We start from the raw sequence: 25,478 nt of genomic DNA on the forward strand, positions 1-25,478 counted from the left end.
AACTAGTGAAACGACTTTAATAAATACTGCCAATAAGGCTTTCATGTAAGACAAATATTCTTAGATCAAAAAAGCAATTCCACTAATACAAAGATCTTTCTAGATGCTGTCATTTACCTAAAATGTTCTCAACTAGTATGTGAAGTATTAATTTATAATAACTATTGATTTTATGAAATCAACCTGCAAAAGTTCTTCAGGTAATGGAAAGATGTTTTGGTAAACAGAAATTTTAATAAAATCACATCTTGAAGAAAAACCTCCTTTTGTAAGTCATTCTGACCTGCTCTATCTGCCTAATGTACACTTGAGACCATACTGAAAATATTTCTGGAGAATGGAAAAGTGGAAGAGTTTAATGATCACAGAAGCAGTGAAGAATTTTAGAGGTAAAATTTCATGGCCATTGAAATCTCAAGGAAAATGTTCATGGAGATTTTAAAAATGCTGTTAATCTTCAATTTTCTGTTAGTTCAGAAATTTGTCAGATACACTTTTCAGGGTGAGGGTTGAAAAGTCAAGATGTACATTTATAATAAAATAGAAAACAAACACCTCTTTAAAACCAATGAGTCAATTTCTCTTTGGAAGAATCAACATTAAGAAGCACATTCTTATGTGACATTTATCACATATCTTTTAGATATACAGTCAAACCACTTGAAGTTTATTATACGGATCTGAAAAGATACTTGAAGCTACTCTATACTAGTTTCAAAAATATGATAATTATTGATGCAGAAAATTAGGTACTAGGATAAAAGATCAGGAGATAAGTAGGAGAAAGGTGAGCCTAAGACAGTATAATATTATCTACTTAAATAAAAAGAAATAAAAATGCTATAATCCTAAAATTATCTTGATTCTTTTAAGAATTCCTCCTAAAAAGTTGCAATAAACTTCAGACGGTATGTTTTACACTTGATGAAAATATGCTTTTTATCCCTAACAAGTAGCTTATCAGGTTTCTTCTAAAAATACTCAGATGTATATTTTTCTTCACTGAAATGAAAAATTTCACTCAAAGAAATAAAAGTAACAAGACTTGAAAACCCTCAACCCCCAGATGAAAAACCTGAGAGACCCCAACTGAGTAGCCTGACCGAAGGCACATGGCTGCTAGTAGCGTTCAGAGCTGTGATGATTAACTGGTGGTCACAGGCTTAACTGGCTGAGCCAGAGGAAAGCCAGCCAGGCTGCTAAATGGTTGTGTGTGATACACTAAGGTAGACTGGGAAGTCATCTAGAAATTGGAAGTTTCATGCATTTTAAGGTGATCTGAGAGAAAGATTACATACAATCCTGTTTTGGCTTGGATCAATAGCTTGCTTTGTGAGGCTGCAATGTAGATATTAAATATCAGCCTCAATTTAGGTGTTGAGAAAAGTATACAGAGATATTCTGTTGCTTTTACTATAAAATATTCTAAATCATTGGTTTTCTAACTGGCTACACATAAGATTCAACTGGGGAACTTACACACACACATACATACATCCCATACACATCTCATCCCCGACCTGATTTTTACTCTGTAGCCACCCCAACATCAGTAAGGACCTATACACACACACACACACACACACACACACACACACGCCACTCTCCCAGACAGTAATACACAGAACATTCTGGAAATAACTTAGTTCTAGGCATTTCTGAAGTTTTTCCTTTTGGAAGAAATTGCCATTATATAGTAGACAAAATCTAGACTTTAGCCAACAGGAAAGAAATGTGAGCAAATTTCCTTAAGAAATAAAAGAATCTTTATTGTTTGTTTTAGAAGCAATATGTTGAGCAAGTGGACAGTCAAATAACCGAAGAGAAATACCATACATCAACTAGTGGTTTAAACATTTGAGGAAAAAAACATGAAAAGCATTTACATGGACCAGATTCTTTATACAAATGCTAACCCATGAGAAACACCCAGAAACCAACTAGAGTGTTAGACCATCAAGATGTAAACCCAGTAAAACCAAACTACAAAAGGTGCAAAGAACACGTGGCTACACGAACTAATAGCGTGAATAACAGCATATAAACTGGCCCATGTAAAATCCGAAAATAATCAATTAAGTCAGGTTCTCTATAAAACAGTGCTAATTAGAGGTATTTTAATATGAATCAGGTATATAATCTCAAGGTAGAAACTTCTAGAAACATTAACAGCATTAAGCCAGTGCCACTTGCTTGTGCTTCCAATTTTTATTTTTTAAAAAAGCTGCTTTGCTTTGACTCTTGAGAAATATCTAAGGCTCATACTCTTGGAAGCGTTGTCCATTCCTATAAGGGTAACAATCTTACACTAAAACATTATTTAAATAAAATTTTTTAAAAAAATCAGATTTCTATTTAGCCTTTAAAAAGTGCCTTAAGCTGGCAAAGCAGCTCCAAGAAGCTTTCTAGAGAGGGGCTCTAGACATTAGGTGGTGCAGGTGAAATGGACAATTGGTGCCTCTCCCCAGAGCACAAAACTTAACAAAGTACATGAATTGATGATGCTACTGTAATGAACAATAATAACGTAAGCTTTGATTAGCACTGAACTATTTAAATATGAAAGCCACATTAGTAAATGTAGCCATCAATGCAAGCTGGAAAGGAAGAACAGCTTTTTCGTCAACAAAGAGGAGACCAAGACTTTTGGGTTGGGTCCAAGTTCTTTATCTAGGTTCTAGGACATACTGGCATTTCTTCTTTAAGGAAAAGGAAAGATAAAACAAACTACCACCAACACAGAGATTCAAAGACTAAAGAGAAATCTACATAAATCTAGTGACATTAATATTAGCACTGTGCCTAGGGGCCAATTTATGGGTACAAAGAACTAACGCCGCAAATTGGCACTGCCTAGCAATTATCTCTAAAGCATCTGGAAAATGGATTGAAATGCCCAGTTGGAATAGTCTTGTATTTTACCATTTAAAAGGCTGAATTACCCAGGTTTTTTTTTAAAGAAAGGATTCAACGGTAAGATTAACACCTATTCTAAAATTTTAAAAGCTTTTGTATCTTTTGTCACTACAGCCATATTAAGCACAAGTGTACTCAAAAGGCATTAGAAAAGCATGCATTGCTAAGAATATAATACTATTAGACCCTGTTCACATCTATTGGCATATCTCTCATAGTCAAATATGCAGCAATGCCAAAGCAGCTAAGTTAACCTGCAAACCAAATCACTAAGAAATGCAAAATGAGCAAGTACAAACCCACCACAGAATGTGTTGTCTCAATTTGACTACATACGAGGGTGGGGAGGGAGTTAAGCTCTTTTTCCTAAACTGGGTATTTCTAATCAGAATGTCTAAAGTGACAACAATGGAATACTAATTCAAGGCAATGTAAAACAGAATTTATAATCCATGCGATTTTGCACATTTGTGTGTGTGGGGGGGGCGCTATAAAAATGTTTTAAATTCCTTAGTTGGAAAAGCCAAAATCATGTGATTAATTTATAGTTGATCATTTTAGGGGTGTTTTTATCTATTTGAGTTTGAAATCCCCCAATACCACCTGTTTTAAGATCAGCACTGTAAACTATATACACCTTAAGTTGAATAGTATTGCATGTTGGAATTTGTACTTGCTTTTATTATCATGTAGATTAGTGTTACAGAGTCTGATATCCAGCATAACTTTTTCTTCTGCCAATTAGGTAAGCAATCACTATAACGATAATCAAGCCTGAAAGACCAGCACCAACTATAATTGGTATTAGAATGGTGTCATCATCCAGCGAACACTCTTGGGCTGTAGGTGAGAAAAAGTGTGTAACAAAGAATGAGTATAATAAAAAAAGAAATGATGTTCCAAAAGTAAAAGATGTTCATTAAAAAGTCAGAAAATGCTCTTAAAAGATCAACTTTAAGTAATTAAGACAGGTCTATTTTTATGATAAAGCTACATAAATTATAGATTGTTCTAGAATCAAAATCCAAAAACTTATTTGTCCTTTCATTCATGTGTTTGTATATATTAGATATATATGCATGTGTACTCATTTATGTAAAACACATACATGTGTCTATATTTCTTTGTTTATATATTCCAAGTGCTTTCCAAAATAGGAGTATTACTTTATCAGAAATGAAGGGAGCCAATCTAGCCAGATTTCTACATAGCCAGTTTAGACTCTTCATGGCAGAGTGATGTCTTTAGGGAAACTGGGAGCAGATTAGGAAGGTTTCATCACGGGATCAGAAGAGCCACACTATAGCCTGTGAACCAAATCTGTCCCAAAGGCTAAAAAAGTGCCTTTTGAACATTTTTAAATGATTGGTGGGGGTGGGGGGCCAAAAACAAAGAAAGAGGATTTTGTGATTCATGTGAATTACATGAAATTCAAGTTTCTAGTATCCACAAGGCAAGTTTTACTGGAAAACAGCCACGTTCACTTGTTTATTGCCTGAGGCTCTTTTTCATGCCTCAACGGCAGAGCTCAATAGTTGTGACAGAGACCATATGGCCTCCAAAGCTGAAACGCTGTGTGAGCCTTTACAAAAAAAGCCTGCAGATTCTCAACTTTGAGGAAACACTTCTAGTGGCTGCTAAAGCCCAGAAACTGAGACTTCTGACTAATTTGAGTGTGTTTACCACATTTATCAATCCAGTCAGGGCTCACAGGGGCTATCTTTTCCATTGCTAGAGAGCAGTCTGATTCAGTAAAATCCAATTAACACTCTTACCTTACTGAAAGTCTATTTCCTCCTCCTATACAGTCAAGTATTACCAGTCAAGAACCTAGCTCCACAAATAGATTATACATTCAGTCTCAGTACTAAATGTTGTATACTCCTTTGGGTGATATTTTTAATTCTATGTATATGAAAACCAAAGCGGAAAATAAGAGAAAAAATACAGCTCATCTGTATTTTAGCTGACTAGATTAACAGGCTTGAGCTGACTGCACACTGCAAATAATCTGAAGTTCTAAACACAAATCTGGACTTAAAATTTGAAGGTTATAATGCAGAGGAGGAGTTTGATGAAGACTCAAAAGTAAAACCATGAAAGGATCAAAATAATTGAGAAGGAAATGGTAACCCACTCCAGTAGTCTAGTAGGGAAAATCCCATGGACAGAGGAGCCTGGTGGGCTACAGTTCATGGGGTCGCAGAGAGCCAGACACGACTGAGTGACTGAGCACACAAGCAAAATCTGACAAAGGGGAAAATGAATTCTTGAGACTATGTTTTAATTGTGATCAACCCCTCTAATCACAAGAATGGTAGGGTCAAGAGCCTAATTTATTCTGGCCTAACCAAGGCCGGCTAGGTGTTCAGCACTACTGCAAAACCGCTGAGCAGCTCGCAGCATATTCACTTTCAGATGCAGCTTCCACATTTCTTTCTAAACCACTGAATTCATTGTTGAAAAGGATGGGGATGACTGGTGTGGCTCTGCTCAGCAGAGCTGTGATCCACAAATCATCCATTTTATATAATCGGGTTTAAAAGACGAGTCAATTAAGGAATTTTATGTACTTTTCCCTCTTCATGCAGATTTTAATCTTGTAATGCCAAATGCATCTTTCATAATCGTATAAACACAGTGTAATGAGCCGTTCACAAAGCTTTCACTAAAAATCTGTTAAATACCACCATTAGCCCTGAGTAGACCTTCAAAGAGCCTCATTCACACTGGCACATGCTTTCAAAACTCTCCAGATCATTCTAGCTGGCCAAAACATAGGCCACATCTGAGGCTTTCCTACCGCAATCTTTTGTCTTAATAAAATGAGACCAAACTGCTTTGAGTATGAAAATGTTTCCAGTGAGAAGATGGCCCCAAGAAGGCAGTCAAGATGCTCAAAAACTGCTGTTCCCCAGTGCCATCCTTCCCACAAATGACAACCCATGGAGGAGTGTCTGCGTCTTATGTTCAGTTCAGTTCAGTCGCTCAGTCGTGTCCGACTCTTTGCGACCCCATGAATCGCAGCACGCCAGGCCTCCCTGCCCATCACCAACTCCCGGAGTTCACTCAGACTCACGTCCATCAAGTCGGTGATGCTATCCAGCCATCTCATCCTTTGTTGTCCCCTTCTCCTCCTGCCCCCAATCCCTCCCAGCATCAGAGTCTTTTCCAATGAGTCAACTCTTCACATGAGGTGGCCAAAGTATTGTAAAGCTCACTTAAGCACCTATCAGTTTTTAGCTTTAAGAATTTTGCTGCAAATGGTTTTGAGATTACAAAACACACCTAATTTGAGCAAAATGATTAGCTAATACAGTCATACTACTTGCTCAAGGGCTACAAGAGTCAAGAGGTGAATTCCTATTTCTCTATTCCAGGGCTTAAATTTCCACAACTCAAAATAAAAGCCACCTAGCAGTCAACCTATGAGCATAAATTATTAATAAAACTTGCTTGACTCTTACCAGTAGAATACTTTCCTTCTGTCACACTGAAAGGCTGAACCCTTAGATCAAAGGTATTTATCTGAAATGCTCCAGACACGGAAACGGTCTGCTCTTTGTTGCACATATAAGAACTTCCCAGGGGAGCATCCCAGTAGCTGAGATTGGTATTTGAAATGCTGTAAACTTTAAAGGAAAAAAAAATGTTAGTAACTTCTTATCCTGTCAATATTTTTTAAAAAGGGGGGAGGGGGAAGACAATCCTGAGGAATTTTCTGTGAAATACGGGAGAGCTCAGGGTACAGGGTCTGCCCACAAAAAGCCATTCTTAAGATCACTAACTAGGTTCCCTATCTCTCTTTGGATGTTGCGACAGTCTAAAACCCAGTCACATTCTTAACTATTATTCACTATGCTTTGAAAATACAAGATATTGCAAAAGATAAAACCGGTTCTAAGTTACGGTCAAAGCCCAATTTTGACATAGAATCTTCTGTTCCATAAAATAAGGCGCTTGTCATTAATTATGGTTTGTATTCTTTCAGTGAAACCTATATTCTTCCCCACCCCCCAGGCCAATGTTTTGCTTACCAGAGCCATTAACCAAAATCATGCTGACATTCACCTCCTTCAGATAGAATCGGTTTTCATTTTTCTGTGTGAAAAAAAGCATCCAGTTAGTCAACGCATCACAGCTGTTTACAGACACAGTTAACATCTACGGAAGAAGAGCAATCTAACACTATTACCCAGAAGATCCAACCAGGGATTAGACCTGGTTCAGTAGCACAAATTGCAAATAAGTCAAGAGACTCAAAATGTGACTGAAACCCTTTTCCTCTTCATTTTTGTTTCCAACTTTGGGACCAGAGATGATGTGCTCACCTGGTTCCCAGACACTCAGCAATTCACTCCCTCCGTTCTGATCTGTCACTTTCCAAGCCCTTACCACCTCTAGCCTGGATCACAACAGCCTCTTCACAGGCTCCCTGCCTTTCTGCCTGTCCAGCTCTGTTTTTCCTCCAATGCTGTTTTCTTTCTGAAGCATTAATCTGATCAAACGATCCTTCTAATTACTTCACCGCTTACTATGTACAAGGTAACACATCAAAGTGTTCCAGGGAGCCAGCAAAATGGACACATTTGGATCCTGCCCCCATTGTGTTTACACTCTGCCAGAGAAGACAAAGAAAAATAAATAACCATACTACAAAAAAGAAAGTGATAAATTATGAATAAAAGGAGAGGAATTCCAACTAGGGAAGGAGCAAAGGCAACCGAAGGTTAGGGGCAGGCCATCTGAATGGGGTAGGATTCAATTAGGAAAGAAGCACAAATGAGTATTCAAGAAGGGAAGAGCCTGAGTAAAGAAGTCAGAAATGAGCATTACCGCAAGCACACTGGCATCTGAAAACTTTAAGTGCCAAGCACTGTTCCTAAAACTTTACCCAGGAGGCTTCATGGAAGAATTACAACACCCCATTTTGAGATGGGATAACTGATCCATGGAGGGTGTTGAGCAACTTCCACAAGGCTACAGAGTTAGCTGGGATTTGACGCCAGGGAGTCTGGCTGTGGAGCCTGAGGGTTGGTTCCTTGGCCACTCTCCTACCACAGTGGATGTGCACAGGGAACATGGTGACGGAAGCATGAGATTCACGACAAGGGAAAGAAGGAATCATAGAGCTGGATATGCAGGTTACTTTGCACAGCGGGGAGAGGAGGCTTGAGCTGCCCCAGGCATGGAATTTAGATGTTTTCTCGTTGGCAAAACAGAACTACTGCAGTTTCTGAGAAAGAGCTGAGCTTCAAGAAGATTCAGCTGATGCCGAAGTACATTAGGGGAGGGGAGGAGAAGGGGGGGACTAGTTAGGTGGTCTGAAACTAGTTAGGAGGTAAGCAGTAATGGAGGCTGGGATCGGTAGGGAATGAAAACAAGGGGGCAGACTAAGAGAACTTCAGGAGAAAGCACACAGAAGTCTTGACAATGCCACCCCATCTCTCCTTGGTTTGCCATTCAAGGCTCTCCACAATTTGTCCCAAACACTCTTCCAAACTTATCATTCACTGAACACGCTCCATGCCTCATTTTCCACCTGGTCTTGACTGTGCTCCTTTATCCAGGGATATTCTGTACTTTTTCACTTACTCCTCTTATACTCCATGTGTACACATCTGACCCATTCTTGAATGTCCAGCTTTTATGTCATCTCTTCTGTAAAGCCCTCCTGACTCTCCTCCAGCCGGAATTAATGGCTCACTCCTCTATACTTCCATTGTTGTGTTGGGGCACTCAGTCATGTCTGACTCTTTGTGACCCCATGGACTGTAGGGCGCCAGGTTCCTCTGTCCATGGAACTCTCTACGCAAGAATATTGGAAGCAGCCATTCCCTTCTCCAGAGGACCTTCCTGATCCAAGGATCGAACCTGGGACTCTTGTGTCTCCTGCAATTGCAGGCAGATTCTTTACCACTGATTCACCTGGGAAGCCCTCCTTTACTCCCATAGCACTTTGTACTTTCCTCTGGTCTAACACTCACCCCACTTTGAATGCACCTCCTACAGCACAGTCTACTTTTCCACAGAATCAAATCCAAAAGCCAGCATGGCATTCAAGGCCTTCCATAAAAGTGGTGGTTATTTGTACACTGCTATCTTTATCACTTGGGGGCTTCCCCAGTGGCTCCGTGGTAAAGAATCCGCCTGCCAACGCAGGAGATGCAGGCTCGATCCCTGAGTCAGGAAGATCCCGTGGAGAAGGAAACAGCAACTTGCTCCAGTTCTCTTGCCTGGAAAATTCCATGGACAGAGGAGACTGGTGGGCTACAGTTCATGCGGTCACAAAAGTTGGATACAACTGAGCGCATGCACGCACACACCTTGACCAATAAATCATGGGCATCTTAAGAATATAGGCCTTCTTCTTTGTATCCCACCATAGCATCCTGTGTTGTTGTTCAGTCGCCCAGTCGTGTCCAACTCTTCGCGATCCTGTGGACTGCAGCACGTCAGGCCTCCCTGTCCCTCACCACCTCCTGGAGTTCACCCAAGTTCATGTCCATTGCAATAGTGATGCCATCCAGCCATCTCATCCTCTGACACCCTCTTTTCCTTTTGCCCTCAATCTTTCCCAGCATCAGGTCTTTTCCAATGGGGGGGCGGAACACACGCCTTGCCATGGCGAGTGGCTTGGGTAACTCAATTAAGCTACGAGCCTTGCTGTGTAAGGCCATCCAAGACAGATGGGTCATAGGAGAGTTCTGACAAAATGTGATCCACTGGAGGAGTAAATGGCAAACCACCCCAGTATACTTGCCATTAGAACCTCATGAACACTATAAAAAGCATCCTGTACATACACTGAATCAATTATCCTGAGAAGCAACTGCCATGATAAGATTGAAGGTGAGATGGGCTCCACTGAACTCTGGTGACACTGTAGATATTTCTAGACTTTTCAAAGTGCCTGTAGCAGGGTTAAAATGTCACTATTTTGAACTACATTTTAGAATAGTCTTCTGGAATTAAGTATTACATATTTCCCCATGAGAGTCAGAAAAAACCATGTTCCCTTTAGGATCCTACCTCAGCTAGAAAGATCAAGCTTAATCACTCAAAAAGGAATGAATCTAAAATATTGCTTCCTTCATTTTTACTGACTAGAATATAATCTCTATGAGGTTAACTTGGGAAGCTTGCTCTACCACATTGAAGATGACAAGCTTAACTATACATTCTTAATAGCAGTTCACTGGTCATATGTGTACTGTAATGGAGAAATTATTTACATATTGGAAAAAGATTTTTATAAATCTTTCTAAAATATAATCATTAATTACTCCACTTACTTTCCATAGAGGAAAAAGGCTTTATACTCAAAATACCAAGTTTAGACAAGAAACAAAGGCATACCTAACTTCTCATATATCAGATGTTGAAGCTATTTCCCCATCCCTAGATATGAGTAATCTGATTTAAAAGCACAACTGTTTTTAGCCACTTATATATTAACTTTTGGTGGGTCAACAGGTTCCCTCATGGGTAGCTAGCCCCACTTCCCCATTCCAATTTGTCATAACCTGTGCACGCACATGCACGCACACACACACACCCTTCAAAAAATTACGAGGGTAACAACTGCTTCTGAGAAGGTGGAAATGAAGGTCCCCAATGATTAATTTCTGCTAGCTAGAAGTCGAACATGCATGAAAACTCCTGTTTAGGGTCCAGCCTTTGATAGGACCATGAACAAAGAAAACCTGGACGCCACCATTATAAACTATCCTGACGCAGTACATGCAGAGCCTTGGACTCACTGAGTACTCAGTAAGTGTTAGCTATCATCATTACTGGTACTCTGACAAGTAGTATAACCCTGAAAAAGCCTAAATATTATAATACATAAACAGGAGAATTTTCTAACCAATAATGGAAAAAAACTATGGAAAGTACTTTGTCTTTTATAAATAGACTTTATTATTACATATATCTATTTGTACAAATTAGATTTTTTTTTGATATGGGTTAATTTTTACTCCTACCCTAAGGTCTATATAACAGCAGAAGAGGAGAATGAGCCCAGTCCACAGAACATGGAAGTGACCCTGCAGAATTAACAGGAATCAATGGACTACACTGTGTAATTAAGTAGTGTTGAAATGGAAAAGAGAGATAATTATCCCCCTCAACACATAAACATAACACACCCATTCACACAGAGACTTTCAGATGTGTTTCTGAGAGAATGATCCTAATTCTTGATGAACCAGTTACTCACCACAGCAAAGACAAAGTCGAGATACTTGATGTTGCTGCTGCTCAGCCTGAGCAGAGCAGTTTGAGGTTGGCAGCTGCCAGTAGCGTTGGTTGTGTTGGGATTGATATTAAAAACTGAAGCAACCTTTAGGGGAAGAGGAGGGGAGAAAGGCATAGATTAACCATAAAAATCTATAGCAAAACCTTATATTCCAATAAGATCAAGTTCATGGAAAACAAAAACTCCTTTTGTCTCCTGGATACTTAAATGTATGATGTCTTACTTTCAAAGCTGGCACAAGCCCCTCAAGCTGTAACTCAGCAGACTTTAAAAAAAAAAAAAAAAGGAAGACAAGAGGGAAGCTTCCTCAAACAATGAGCCAAATGAAAAGACATTTTTTATGGTGCACAAGAGCCATTTGTCTAGCTTGTTTAAGTCCTAAGACACTGGAAATGGGATCGGTTTGCCAGAACGCCCTCTGTAGGCCCAATAGAGCTTTGCAAGCAGAAGTGCCATCAGGTACTCCTTTCTGTATTTACCTACCTATACCATTCAGATCATCAAACAGCTGGAGAAACAGTTGCACTGTTCCAAGTTTACAGAGTTAGTCGCTCAGTTGTGTCCGACTCTTTGCAACCCCATGGTCTGACCACAGAATTCTCTAGGCACGAATACTGGAATGGGTTGCTATTCCCTTCTCCAGGGGATCTTCCTGACCCAGGATCAAGCCAGGGTCTCCTGCACTGCAGGCAGATTTTTTTACCATCTGAGCCACCAGGGAAGCCCTCACATAAAAGTGTGAAGGAGTTGTACTTTAAACTAACTGAAACAAAGATCAACTGCTTGGACTTCCCTCGTGGTGCAGTGAATAAGAATCTGCCTGCCAATGCAAGGGACTCAGGTTCCATCCCTGGTCCAGGAAGATCCCACATGCCACAGAGCAAATAAGCCCGTATGCCACAACCACTGAGCCCAGGCTCTAGAGCTGGAGAGTAGCAACTACTGAGGCCCATGTGCCTAGAACCCGTGCTCCACAATGGAGAAGCCACCACACTGAGAAGCCTGTGCACAGTAACGATGAGTAGCCCCCACTCACCGCAACTAGAGAAAGCGCACCCAAAGCAATGAAGACCCAGCACAGAGAAGAATAAGTAAAAATAAATAAACATTTTAAAAAAGACTACTCTTAAAAAAAAAAAAAACTGCTCATATTGTGACCTGCTGACGGGAAAAGAATCTACACCCCAGAGTTCCTTAAACTAATAGGTTTCCTGCTGGCCAAGATAATCCTTTGACAGTGACATTAACTCTTTACGGTTGTATTAACTCAAATTAGTTACAACTCTACAAGACAACATCAGATCAGTATTTAAAACTGCATCAGTCTATTACACTACTCTTGGGCTGAAGGCTGGACCCACTACATTGGAAAGGAGATACAGAAAAGAACGTATCAATAAAAACAGGCAACTATACCTTATCATGAGTAATGTTCAGCTGCAGCCCCATGGTAGCCAGAAGACAGGTACCATTGCTATTTACAACTGAATAGGATCCGACCACTGGTTTTGTTGGAGATGGCAGCGTGGTGGGAACGATGGGCACGGCAGTGGTTACAGTTTTATCTTTATCACACAAAAACTCTAAGACATACAAAGGACAAAATAAACTGTTTAATTCATAAGGTCAGGGAAGAGCAACATACTTCTCAAAACAGAAGTCCAAAAGGATTATATTTGGGATAGGGAATGTCTTGAAAGTATTATTAGTATTTTAAACTAAATGAGGCAGAGGTCCTCAAACTGCTGCTTCATATGCAGACAATCTTAAAAAAGTTACGACACAGCACATGGGCTCCAGACACATCCAAATGCTTTATCTACTCACATGTGGCCACACACTCATCTTTTTATACACTTTGTTCCCCCCAAATTATCACCTGCTTCTGAGATGAAAATCAGAGATTTAAGTTTGAAAACAGTTCACCCCTACATTAAAAAAAAAAAAAAAAGTGTTTTTAACTAAAAAAAAAAGTTTAAAAATTACTGAAGGATTTAAATACAAATGAACCTTTTCTCTGTGTTGCCCCTACAGCAAATCATAGGCATTTCAACCTCTTCACAGGAAGTGTTGGTCGTTTTCCAGAACTGGTGGCTGAGAAATTAATGTATTTCCAATAAAGCCATATAAAAGTTACCAAATCAATTTATAAAAGTCAAGATTAGAACACAAATCCAACTTCTCAGCTTTTGTCTGGGATCTTCAAAAGCTTAAAAGCTGAGGATCAAATGCTATTTGAGGATTTGTTCCAACCAAGATTAGGTTTTATCCACGGGGAGCACTAGAGGTAGGTATTTCAGAAGATCATTCCGCCACATGTCCATCAGAAACCTGTAAGTGCAAGTTCTACCAGAATCAGGATTGCTGTTATTTATAAAACTTTACAGTACAATGTAGCTGTCAGTCTTAACATATAAATGCTTCAGATGGTACTTCAACTAAAGCTTCTTGGTATACTGTCATCTTAAGTCAGGACCCAAGTACAGAAACGTCTTACCTGTTGTGCTCACTGTGCCATTCTGGACAAAAGCTTGTACATGAACGTCCCAATAGTGCTGGACAACGTCACGGTTTTCTAAGGTTGACAAACTATTGCATCTAAAGATGTCATTCAATGGAATCTTGAGTGCCACACGGTTATTAACAGTAAAAACTTCTGTAAGACAAGATTTAACAACAGCTATTTCCAAGAAGGTAGGAGGAAAGTGATCATATAAATACACAGAGTTTCACCTTTTCTGTGTGCATGCCCCACCCCACTCCTGAAGTGACAACAGACAAGGCCTGTTCAGGGACTGACCAATTCACTGTGGCTAAAACACAAGGGGTTAAGAGGAAAGGGGTGATGGAATTAGGAAGGAAAGATAAGTTGCAGGTGGTCACACTTTGCAGCATATTCTATGACCTAAGGACAGGTTGGGCATTGTTTTGTTAGCAATAGAAGGTAAGTTTCAGTTTTTAAAGCTGGAAATAACAAACATGTCATTTAAGGAAGACAGCAAAACTGTAGACGTCAGGCAGAGCAGAAAACTTTGTAAGCAAAGTCATTTAAGAGGTAAACTAGCTAGTACGCTAATGACCTGGTTAAGAGGAAAGATGAGGGCTCCCCTGGCGGCTCAGTGGTAGAGAACCCACCTGCCAATGCAGCAGACATGGACTCGATCCCTAATCTGGGAAGATCCCATATGCCGCAGGGCAACTAAGCCCACAGTTATCGAGCCTGTGCTCCAGAGCCCACGTGCTACAACTACCGAAGCCCATGCGCCCTACCATCCATGCTCCACAACAAGAAACCACCTCAATGAGAAGCCAGCACACTAGAGAGAAGCCAACTGGTCACAACTAGAGGAAAACCTGAAAGCAACAAAGATCCAGCACAAAAATAAAGAAAGAAAGAAAAGTATAAAAAAGCAGGGGAGATGAGGAGGAGTTGCCTAAACCAAGACAGTGAGGGGCAGTAAGAAGAGAGCATGCGTGCGCGCTCAGTCACGGCTGACTCTTTGTGACTCCACGGACTGTAGCCTGCCAGTTCCTTCTGTCCATGGGATTTCCCAGCCAAGAATTCTGGACTGAGTTGCCATTTCCTCCTCCAGGGGATCTTCCCGACCCAGGGATTGAACCCACATCTCTTGCACTGGCAGGCGGGTTCATTACCACACGGAGCCACCAGGGAAGCCCAAGAAGAGAACAGAGAGGCAAATTGCAAACACTTATCTAAGGTAGAAGCAACATGACTTAGCGACAAAACAAACAAGAGAGATGGAATAATCAAGGATTATTTTTGTGCTACAATCCCAAAGTAAGTGAAAGTAACTAAAATGAGTTTTTGAAACCTCTTCCTGGATAGAATTTAGAGACTATTCCATTTAGGAAAATCTCACAATATGAAAGCAACAAGTTACCGCCTTTCTGTGCAGTTATTATAATGCCTATAGTGAAATGCCAAAGGGAAAAAAAATTTAAACCAATGAACCAGAACAGTTTCCTCCAAAACCATTTTTCACTGTTAACTAAGTGAACAGATGTCTGAACTGGCTGTACATAGACAGACCTCAAAATACAAATGAGTGCAAAAACAAGTCATAGACACACCGGAGTTACGTTATAAAACTGTCATTTTTAAAATGATGCATTGTGTCTGAACACATATTGACATATATATTAGTCAAATACAAACATATAGACAGGAAGGCTACACTCCTAACTCCCAAGAGTGATCCCCTCTTGGGAGGCAGGGAGGAAAATGGCTCTGAGGAGTGGGTACAAAGGAAACCTCTAGACTACCTGGTAAGGTTTTTTATTTCTTGAAATAAAACAATGAGGCAAATATGGAAAAAACGACATTAGTTCTGGGTAATGGGTTTATGTGTGGTTCTGTTATTTCCTGTACTTTTCTATTTCTACACTGTAATTTTAAAAAATTTTTCATTTAACACCAAATACATTTTGTATTGGGGTATAGGTGATTAAGTGAAGGGACTTAGCCATACATATACATTGTGGCTTAGACAGTACAGAATCTGCCTGCAATGAGGGAGACCTGGGTTCGATCCCTGGGCTCGGAAGATCCCTGGAGGAAAGTGTGGCAACCCACTCCAGTATTCTTGCCTGGAGAATCCCCATGGACAGAGGAGCCTGGCGGGTTACAGTCCATGGGGTTGCAGAGAGTCAGACACGACTGGGCGGCAAAGCACATTCTCCCCCCAACCTCCCATCCAAGTTGGCACATAACACTGAGCAGAGTACACTGTATTTTAATCATGAAAAAGAAAAATTTAAAGGAAACAGCAGGAGGTAATTCCCTGTGGTTAGGACTCCGGTCTTTCACTGCCAAGGATGCGGGTTTAATTGCTGGTTGGGAACTAAACTCCGAGAAACTGTGGCACAGCCAAAAACAATAAACAACTTCAAAGTCACTTCAATTACCAGATGCCTAAAAATAGGATGCTAAATTATTTCAAAAAACTATCAACAGTTTGTTTAAGGGAGTCATTTAAAATCTCAAATAGTTTCAAATAGTTTCAGTACAGCAAAAAAAAATGTTGTTGATGCTGTTTAGTAGCTCAGTCACGTCCCACTCTTTGCGACCTCATGGACTGTGTCCCGCCAGGCTCTTCTGTCCATGGGATTTCCCAGGCAAGAATACAGGAGTGGGTAACCATTCTCTTCTCCAGGGGATCTTCCTGATCCAAGGCTTGAACCCACATCTCCCACTTGGCAGGAGGATTCTTTACCATCTGAGCCACCTGGGAGGCCCACGGCCAAAAATAAATAAATAAATGAATGGGGAGAGAGATCGGTGTTAACGTTTCAAAGTCCACAGTCTTCCCACTAAATCTGTCAGATTAACCCCCATCTGCTTTTACTGCCGGAGAAGGCAATGGCACCCCACTCCAGTACTCTTGCCTGGAAAATCCCATGGACAGAGGAGCCTAGTAGGCTGCAGTCCACGGGGTCACTAAGAGTCAGACACGACTGAGCGACTTCACTTTCACTTTTCACTTTCATGCATTGGAGAAGGAAATGGCAACCCACTCCAGTGTTCCTGCCTGGAGAATCCCAGGGACGGGGGAGCCTGGTGGCTGCCATCTATGGGGTCACACAGAGTCGGACACGATTGAAGCGACTTAGCAGCAGCAGCAGCAGCTTTTACTGCCACCCCACCTTGGTCCAGGTACTTATTATATCATCCGTTGAGCTCTGTAACAGTCTCTTAAGCTAGTATCTCTGCCTGTAGTCTCCTCACTTCCCGATTAATCCTGCAGAACATTCTTTATAAACTACTGTCTCTTACTTTTGTTACATCATTCTCCTGCTTAAAAATCTAAAATGGCTCCCCAGTGCCTACCCCATCAAGCTAAAAGCAGTTCCTTGGCTTCCAAAGCCCCCTATTAATTTAGACTCACTGCACCTGGCCAACATGATTTTCCTTCTACTATGTATAGCCTCTATTTAACTGGGCGGCTCTCCAAACACTACTGCACATACTGTGCTTGCCCCTGCTGGAAATACTCTGCTCAAAATTCTCCGCTTACTCAAAATCTACCATTAGGCGAAGTTTCAGCTCAGGCCCTCCTCCTCTACACCAAGCTTTCTCACTCCTCCAATGCATGACGTCCTCTGCTTGTCATCAGGCCCTCTTGTCCACAGGTATCCACTGATTAGCTCAGGGACTATGTACCATAGGTAAAGTTCACTCTGTACGTTGAGAAGTCAGAAAAGATTTATGAACCCTCCACCCCAAAAACACAAACAATAACAAAACCACACAGATCTCAATGTTCTTTCCAATTTTTCCATGTATACTTGGGAAAACAACTTCACTCACTTTGTCTCTCCAACTAGTTCTTAAGCTCCTTGAAAGTTAGGGCCAAATCCTAATCCTAGTTCTGAAAGACAATATACAGCAGAAAGCTAAATATACAAAATATCCAATAACAAACTTGCTTCAGTTATCCTCTCAAACTAAGAGATCAGTAAAAAACAAAAAAAAAAACAACAAAAAAAAACTAGGATTTGATTTCTGAGTCTCAGTTAGTGATACTGCCCATGTTTTACATGAGCTCACTCACTTCTGGGTCTTTAAAAATATAATCTTTTGATACTCCATAAATCCAAATGAATTACTCATCCCCCAGACCAGGCAACTGAAGCCCATCTACTTGTGTTTCTGGGGTCAGGATGAAATACTATCTGTGAGAAATGCTAAGCTACTAGGAACACCATGTTAATATCCCAATCTCAGTGGAAGGGGAAGAAAGGAGAGAATTATATTCCTAGCAAGACTAAAATCTCCATTATCCATGCCTTCAAAATATTTTAATAACACATTTCACTTCTAGTAAGTTACCAGAGCGGCTTTCCTGGTAGCTCAGTTGGTAAAGAATCCACCTGCAATGCAGGAGACCTCAGTTCGATTCCTGGGTCAGGAAGATCCCCTAGAGAAGAGAAAGGCTACCCACCCCAGTATTCTTGGGATTCCCTGGTGGCTCAGCTGGTAAAGACTATGCCTGCAATGCAGGAGACCTGGGTTCAATCCCTGGGGTTGGGAAGATCCCCTGCAGAAGAGAAAGGCTACCCAACTCCAGTATTCTGGAGTTACCAGAATGGTCTAATTCCCAATGCCTTCCCAAGTTCATTTTGACCTAAAATTGTCTCAAAATAGCAGCAAATGCTGACTTTAGTCACCTTACCTTTTTTTTTAACAACTCTTTTCCCTTACGTTTTTTACTTTACAGTCAAAATCCTATATAAACGGTAACAAGATTCGAAGATGAAGTTTTTCTGATGGTCTCAGGTTACTAAACTTGTACCCATTTAAAATAGTTATCAGTAAAGGATTTTCTCATTCATTCAACACTTACTGACTGCCCACTATTGAATGAAGTAAATAACAGTAGTCATGTGCCACGGACACATAAGTTCAACAGACTTTGGTTCAAACACCAGCTTACCACTTACTAGCCTGTGTGACCTTTGGGAAAGATATCTCATCTCATCGGGCCTGTAAAGCTGAGATAAAATCTACTTCCCAGGGTTGCTGTAAGGCTTAAAAGTGAGATGCTGCTGGCAACATACTTAGAGTACTACATGGTACACAGTAAAGCATCAAGCAATGACATCAAACATCCTCACTGTATCAAATACTATGCTGTGCAAGAAAATCCAAAGACATGACATTTCCATTCCAATTAGGGAGACAGACATGCATAAGCACGGCTTTTAAATTATTTACATTGTTCATTATTAATGAAGAGCAAGAGAACACAAACACAATCCAATTCTTAAGGTTACCTTTTTCCTTCGCATCAGGAAATGTTTTGTTATCATTAGTGTTGTAGGAAAATGAGATGGTGTCGACTAAATAAGTAGATGGAGATGCTGCCTCTTTTGTAAAATTCACAATCCAGGAAAAACCGGACCCAAACTGCACTGCTATTTTAGGACCATTCTGGTCGTCCCCACAAAAGCTTCCATTGTAGGTTGCAGCACCAAGGTCTGAAATGGGTACAGTTTTCTAAAAGAAAAAGACACCTGGGGCTTAGTCCCAAACAGGCAGCAATGAGAACAAGCATTTCCACCGTGAGTGCCACTATGAAGTTGACATCACACCCCACTAGCCAGCCTGGCCCGTCTATGCTGACGGGTTTCCGATTCTTTACCTACACACCAGTCCCTCTGGACAAATTCATGTATGTCTAAAAACAAAAGGAAAACCAGTCTGAAGTTCAGCTATTGACTTAAAAAATATATATATATCAGGCTGTAAGCAGGCAGGATCTCAACGAAAAGAAATAAGGCAAAAAGGATTGAGAGGATAAACCCACCTCCACCCAAAGGTGACTTTAATAGCAAGCTATTTAAAAGAGCTTCGATGTTAGTACATGTTGAAAATTATAGAAATAGTTAAACCTGAAACACCATAGTCTTCAGATCATTTTCCCTTAACTAATTCCAAAAAACCTCCAAAGAACTGATGAATTAAAATATTCATTCCTAAATAAATAAAAAAGTTCACTTCAAAACTAAATAGAATACCTTCAAGTGTACATGCTAAATAGCTCCACAAAATGTACATGGTGTCAGTTAACATGAAATCAAATTTGTATAAATGAATGCAAAGGATTAAAAAAAGAGAATATAATTAAATTCCTACTATAAAACCCAAAGAAAAATAAAAACACTTACATTATGCTTGTCTGTGGTCTCATAGCGTATTGTGAAATTCATCTGCCATTTTGCATAAAGGCAAGTGGCGTTTGATGAATCTGTCAAATTAAGTTCCAATGCATAAGACGAGACAGCGCCTAGATTAAAAACAATAAGATTTTTAAATTGGACTACAGAAACATATATAAAATAAAAGTAAGCTCTATTCATCCCTAAAGTTCAACCTAATAATCATTTCCACACTCTGTGCCTTGCTAGTTTTAGGCAATTATTACTTATTAAGACTTTTATTTTTTTTAGGTAAATGAGGTGATGGGGAAATGTGGAAGGGGTGTTTTCTCAAACCAGCTGGTGGAACCTTCTCTATAAAAATAATGATAGCTCTGATTTCTGCGATCTTGGTGCTTTAAATCCTGTCAAACTACATGACCTATGACACTGAGAAGTCTTGGCAAACCCTTTTATTCTGATGTAAAAATGTGGGCCAGGTCTAAGCATGTGTATCACGTGATCAAAGGAAGAGTATTACAAAGGTTGTTAGATCCACAAGCAAAAAGTTAATTTTTATAAACACAATGTTTATCATTTCAGTTTCATTTTAAAACCCAATCGATTAGAAAGCCTAATTCATCTTTTGACGTGGACTCAAAGTCCCTTCCTCCATTCTCAACCTGCTACCTCTTTTTTTAGCAGAGAAACCTTTCAGGGACAGAAAAGCTTTGGGGATTTTCAGCTACCTCGACTCTGATCTTCTACACTAGGTTAAATGGGGGACATCACCTATTACATTGAAGAGCCCAAAGACTCAAAACACGATATGCCAGAAAACACACCAGCAGCATAAATGAGGGACCACCATGTAAGGATTTTCTTCACTGTCTCACCAAGGGGTGCACTGTTTCCTGTTGAGATAGCTGTACAGCCTGAATGATACCCAAGCATGCCAGCGTCACCTACAAGTGGGGACACGCTCTAAACTAGAGAGAATCGAGTCCCGAGAGGAATACCAAGAAGGCGTGCCTCAGCAACAGCTTTCAAGCTGTACACAAAGCCCGCGTCATGCTCTGGAGACCAAGCTGCCTCGCCAAGCCTGAATCTGATACGCCTAAGCTCGTGGTCACTGACAATACCTAAATGTACTGGCTACAGGCTCCAAAAGACCTGTGAGGCCTAAGTAGGTTTTACAGCCATTCTTTTCTCAGAACAATCTGGAATGGAGCTACCATCACTGATCCAAGGCTACCCTGCAGTAGTGGTGAGAACTGCAGCTCAGAATTCTGATCAGCTGGAAGCCTGCTTTCCATACACATTCTCTTGGTCTGTTTAAAGTCCCCCATTTTAACACATTCTCCTTGTATTCAAAGTATTCAGGACTTCCCTAGGGGTGCAGCGGCTAAGAATCTGCCTGCCAATGCAGGGGACATGGGTTTGGTCCCTGGTCTGGAAAGATCCCACATGCTGCAGGACCACTAAGCCCGTGTGCCACAATTACGGAAGCCTGCAAGCCCTAGGACCGGTGCTCCGCAACCAGAGAAGCCACCACAATGAGAAGCCCGAGCGCCGCAACTAGAGAGTAGCCCCCACTCATTGCAACTAGAAGCCCACGCAAAGCAAAAAAGACCCAGACAGCCAAAAATAAATTTTTTTTTAAATTCTTTGTTGATTCTGAATAAACTCATTAAAAAAAACACACCAAAACATTCAAAAGAAACAACCAAAAAAGCCTGCCATGTGTTAATCATTTTCTTTCCAAAGAAATCAGAGTAGCAAACAAAACTACGTGAAAAAGCACTCAGTATCAAAAGATCAGTATCAAGGGTGGAGGACTCGGCTCTCTGGAACAGAAAGCAAAGGCAGTTGTCTGTATTTGCCGCTACATTAACATCAAAACGACAGAGGATGAGATGGTTGGACGGCATCACCGACTCGATGGACGTTAGTCCATCTGTATGTCCATCGAGTCGGAGCAAGCTCCAGGAGTTGGTGATGGATGTTTTGGAACTGTCGAGTTTGAGGTCACAGGCATTGAGTAAAAGTGGCCCCTGGGCAGCTGGGGGTGGAAGAAGCCCTCTGAAAGCACAGTTCTCCCAGGGTGCTGGGTTGTGAAGTCAGAGAACAGAATGTGCTGGGCCCTTGGGTAGGTGGGTAGGCTGTTTTGATGTTAGTTTTGATGTCAGTTGCTCAGTTGTGTCCAACTCTTTGTGATCCCATGGACTGCAGCACACCACGCTTCTCTGTCCATCACCAAACTCGTTCCCCACTTCTCAGCCTCACTGGCTTGAAAGGAAAGGCAGCACCCTGTCCAGACACTCAGGCTCAAAAGGTTTTGGGAATTGGCTTCTCCTTCATTCTCTTTGTTGAGTCCTATTGATTTTTTTCCCTTCCAATTCCCTCTGAAATCCAATCTCTGCCTTTAGTTTCTACTCCAAACCCACCAGCATACCCCTAACTTACTACAGATGCGTCCTAGCAGCCCCTAGAGGTGCTGTCAGATTCATGGTCCTTAAACGCCTCTCCCTCTCAGGATACTGTCTTGTTCAAAACCTTTTACGGGCTCCAAAATACCCATGCTAGAATTTAATTCCTCTGCCTGACTTTCAAAGTAATCTTTAATCTTGCCCCACCCTATTCCTCAACTTCTCTCAAGGCCGTGTTCCCAGAACACACCCTGCCATCCGGCTGAACTCGTTCCACTGGACCCATTTACCGCGCTCCAGTCAACCTCTGTCCCAGGCTTCTACTGTTCCTACCATCTGAAACAGACTTGTTTCCCTGGGAGGGGATTTCACTATTTCTGGCTGTCCCCAAATCTACAACACCCCCGCCCTTTTTTAAAAACAATTTCTGGCCAATCCCACCTCCCCCCACTGTAACAGCTGAAAATGCGCAGGGGCCAGCCAGCAGGGCATGTTGCTGCTTAATGCCTGGCGGCGGCAGTGCAGCTCAGTGGCATGAGTTGGGACACTGAACTTGGCTTCAATTCTGAGTAATCCACTGTACCTTTCTCACAACGTGAGTTTTTTTTTAATGTGTGATGTGTAACATACATACCGAAAAGTGTATACAGCATACATACAGAAGGGATTGCAAGTGCTTGAAGCATTTTCACAAACTGAACCCACTTGTGTCAGGACGCAGAACATTCCAAGTGCTCCCCCGAAAGTTCCCTCGCTTCCCCTTCCAGTTACCAATTCCCTTCCAAGGGCAGCCAACAACCTGACTTCTAACAAACAGCACAGTTTACTTTTGCCTGTTGTTCAACCTGATGTAAATGAAATCATTCACTATACTTTCTGTTGTATCTGGCTTCTTTTATGCAACATTATGTCTTTCGAGATTCACCCACGGTGTTGAGCGTAGTTGCCGTTTGTCATTTCTAATTCTGTATGTACAGCCTTCCTGCATTAGGTCAGTACTCCACTGCATGTCTATGCTACTGCTTATGGACATTGGGCGAGTTTCCAGTTTGGTTCTTTTACAAATGGACGCATCAGTGAACACAGGTGTGTGTGGTGTGTCTATTGGGTGTATGTTTAGGAATGAAACTGCAGGGTCTAAGTGTATGCACATGTCCCAATATCTTTTTAAGAAATTCCTTTTCTGCTTAAAAATTGATGAGATTTAATTTCTGTTGTTTAGAATTAAGAACCCAGACTGATAGGCTGTCCGTTTTTCAGCCACCATTCTCTCCTTAAAGATTTCCTGACTGTAACAGCCCTCAAGGAGCAGTCACAGTGCGTATTGCCACACTTCCATATACTTTATACTACCCTGAATTATTCACTTCCTTTATGCCTGTTAATCCTGTCTCTATTACTGTAAGCTCCAAAACAACAGTTTTCAACTGTAACTTCACAAGAAACTGAGGTGCCAGGGTGAATTATAGTATACAGCAAATAAGTTGTTAGCTAATACAAAAAGTACCAAAGACCGTGAATGAATGATACACACGAATAGATTCAAGATTCGCTTTTGATAAGGTCTCTGCTACTCATTTGAATTCTAATATTCTCCCTTAGGCAGATGATCTTATCTATGCACAGCCCCTAGGAGTGTGTCTTTTTTATGAATGTCATCCATCACAGGTGTCAGGGAAGGGGAGACTATATCTATTACTTCCATCTCCCCCCATCCCTAGTAGTGCTGAATATATTACATTGTCAATAAATACTGATTGATTATATCCAGGTGAAAATACCATGCAATCAGGACCTGGAACACAGCTTAATCTAATTACAGGAAGTCTAAGCCTTCACCTCTTCCAAATCATGAACCCAACCCATCAGTCTTCTGGATACTCCCCTCAACCCCCATGTCGGTTTTTTCCACAATACATTTTGACATGGATTTAAGCTAGGAATACTGCTTTTCCCAGAAGTTTATAGATGAAACATTTACATTTTGGTTAAAAAAAATCTTCAGCAAGCCACTTGCATCCTATCGAAGTGTCTGATTTTAGACTAGCCAGCCATTTTTGTCAAAGACTTTATGACACTAAAAAACACAGCTGAATATATCCTGGAGTGTGTAATTATAGACCTGAGTTTACTCTCCAAAGGGGCTGGGGGGGAGAGGCAAAATCAACTTTCCCAAATGCAAATATCCTCTTGTTTCCAAAGAAAGCATTTATAGGTTCTTTTAGGACTCAGAACTCTGGTCTCTAAGCATGACACACAGCAAAATGTGGCTAGGTTTTCCTAAGTCTTTTTGATCCAAAGTGTGGTTGAAAAATATACATTTGTAAACAATATGGGGGTGGGGGGGGGAACATTATAACAGTAGTAAAACAAAACCAATGAAAAACAATTATCTAAGAGGCAATAGTATAATGAGACAATTAAAGAGACCCATCACTGGAGCTGAAGAGCTAGAATTCAAATCAGGCAGTCCAATTTAAACACTGGTTGTGACATTCTGGGCAAGTCAACCTTGCTAAGAATTGTACAGTGTATTTCTCTAACACATTCTTCGAAAGCACGAGAGCCCTTCAGAGCAAAAAGACCTTTGCCATGCAAGTTAAGAGATTCCAACTTAAAAGTTTTTTTTTTCCCCTTCTAAGAAGCACAGCACCTAAAGGGATCCCTTCCCAAATTTTCAGTTTGTCTACTTTCATTGTATTAAGTGATGGACTCTTGTCCTCAAACTCTGATATCAATTCAGAATGAGGTTGAGCAAAGGATCTTAAAAACAAAAACACGAAAAAAAACCAGGACATAGGCATACAGTATCTATTTACACTTTGTTTTCAACTCATAGGTTTGTTGAGTCAACCAAGTCAAATCAACTGTTCCTCAGTTCCTAATGTAAGTAACAATTACCACGTGGTAGTTCCTGATACTCTGGATTTCTGGTAAATCTCTTAAAAATTAAAAAAAAAAAAAAAGATTTCAAGCTATGAAATATTGTTTTAAGGTCAGAGAGTGGGTAAGGAAATAAAAGATTTCCATTCAACTAATGGAAAGTGCTTATTGCTGAGTGGTGTTGGGCAGACCTCCAGAATTCTTTTTCAATGCAAGGCAGGATACCAACAAGTACTTATAAAGTACACTTTGGGAGCTGACAGGATCTCTGTTCACTTTAATCTGAAATTATGATAGAAATGCTTTCATCACTACAGGAGGAAGAGCAG

At 40.7% G+C, this 25,478-nt stretch overlaps 1 protein-coding gene across 3 annotated transcripts in view; it reads right to left on the reverse strand.

Annotated features, from left to right (window-relative positions):
- LAMP2 (lysosomal associated membrane protein 2) overlaps positions 1-25,478 on the reverse strand; it is a 37,950-nt gene that overhangs the window by 7,846 nt on the left and 4,626 nt on the right. For 2 of the 3 annotated variants that reach the window (XM_005227463.5, NM_001113244.1), the window contains exons 2-8: positions 19,868-19,986; positions 18,974-19,196; positions 13,677-13,835; positions 12,596-12,762; positions 11,141-11,263; positions 6,954-7,017; positions 6,384-6,548 (exon numbers count right to left, since the gene is read on the reverse strand). In XM_005227463.5, the coding sequence (XP_005227520.2) occupies positions 6,384-6,548; positions 6,954-7,017; positions 11,141-11,263; positions 12,596-12,762; positions 13,677-13,835; positions 18,974-19,196; positions 19,868-19,986 (1,020 nt within the window). 3 annotated transcript variants of the gene reach the window in all.

Source organism: Bos taurus, chromosome X, assembly GCF_002263795.3.
Source record: "Bos taurus isolate L1 Dominette 01449 registration number 42190680 breed Hereford chromosome X, ARS-UCD2.0, whole genome shotgun sequence".
NCBI classification, from domain to species: domain Eukaryota; kingdom Metazoa; phylum Chordata; class Mammalia; order Artiodactyla; family Bovidae; genus Bos; species Bos taurus.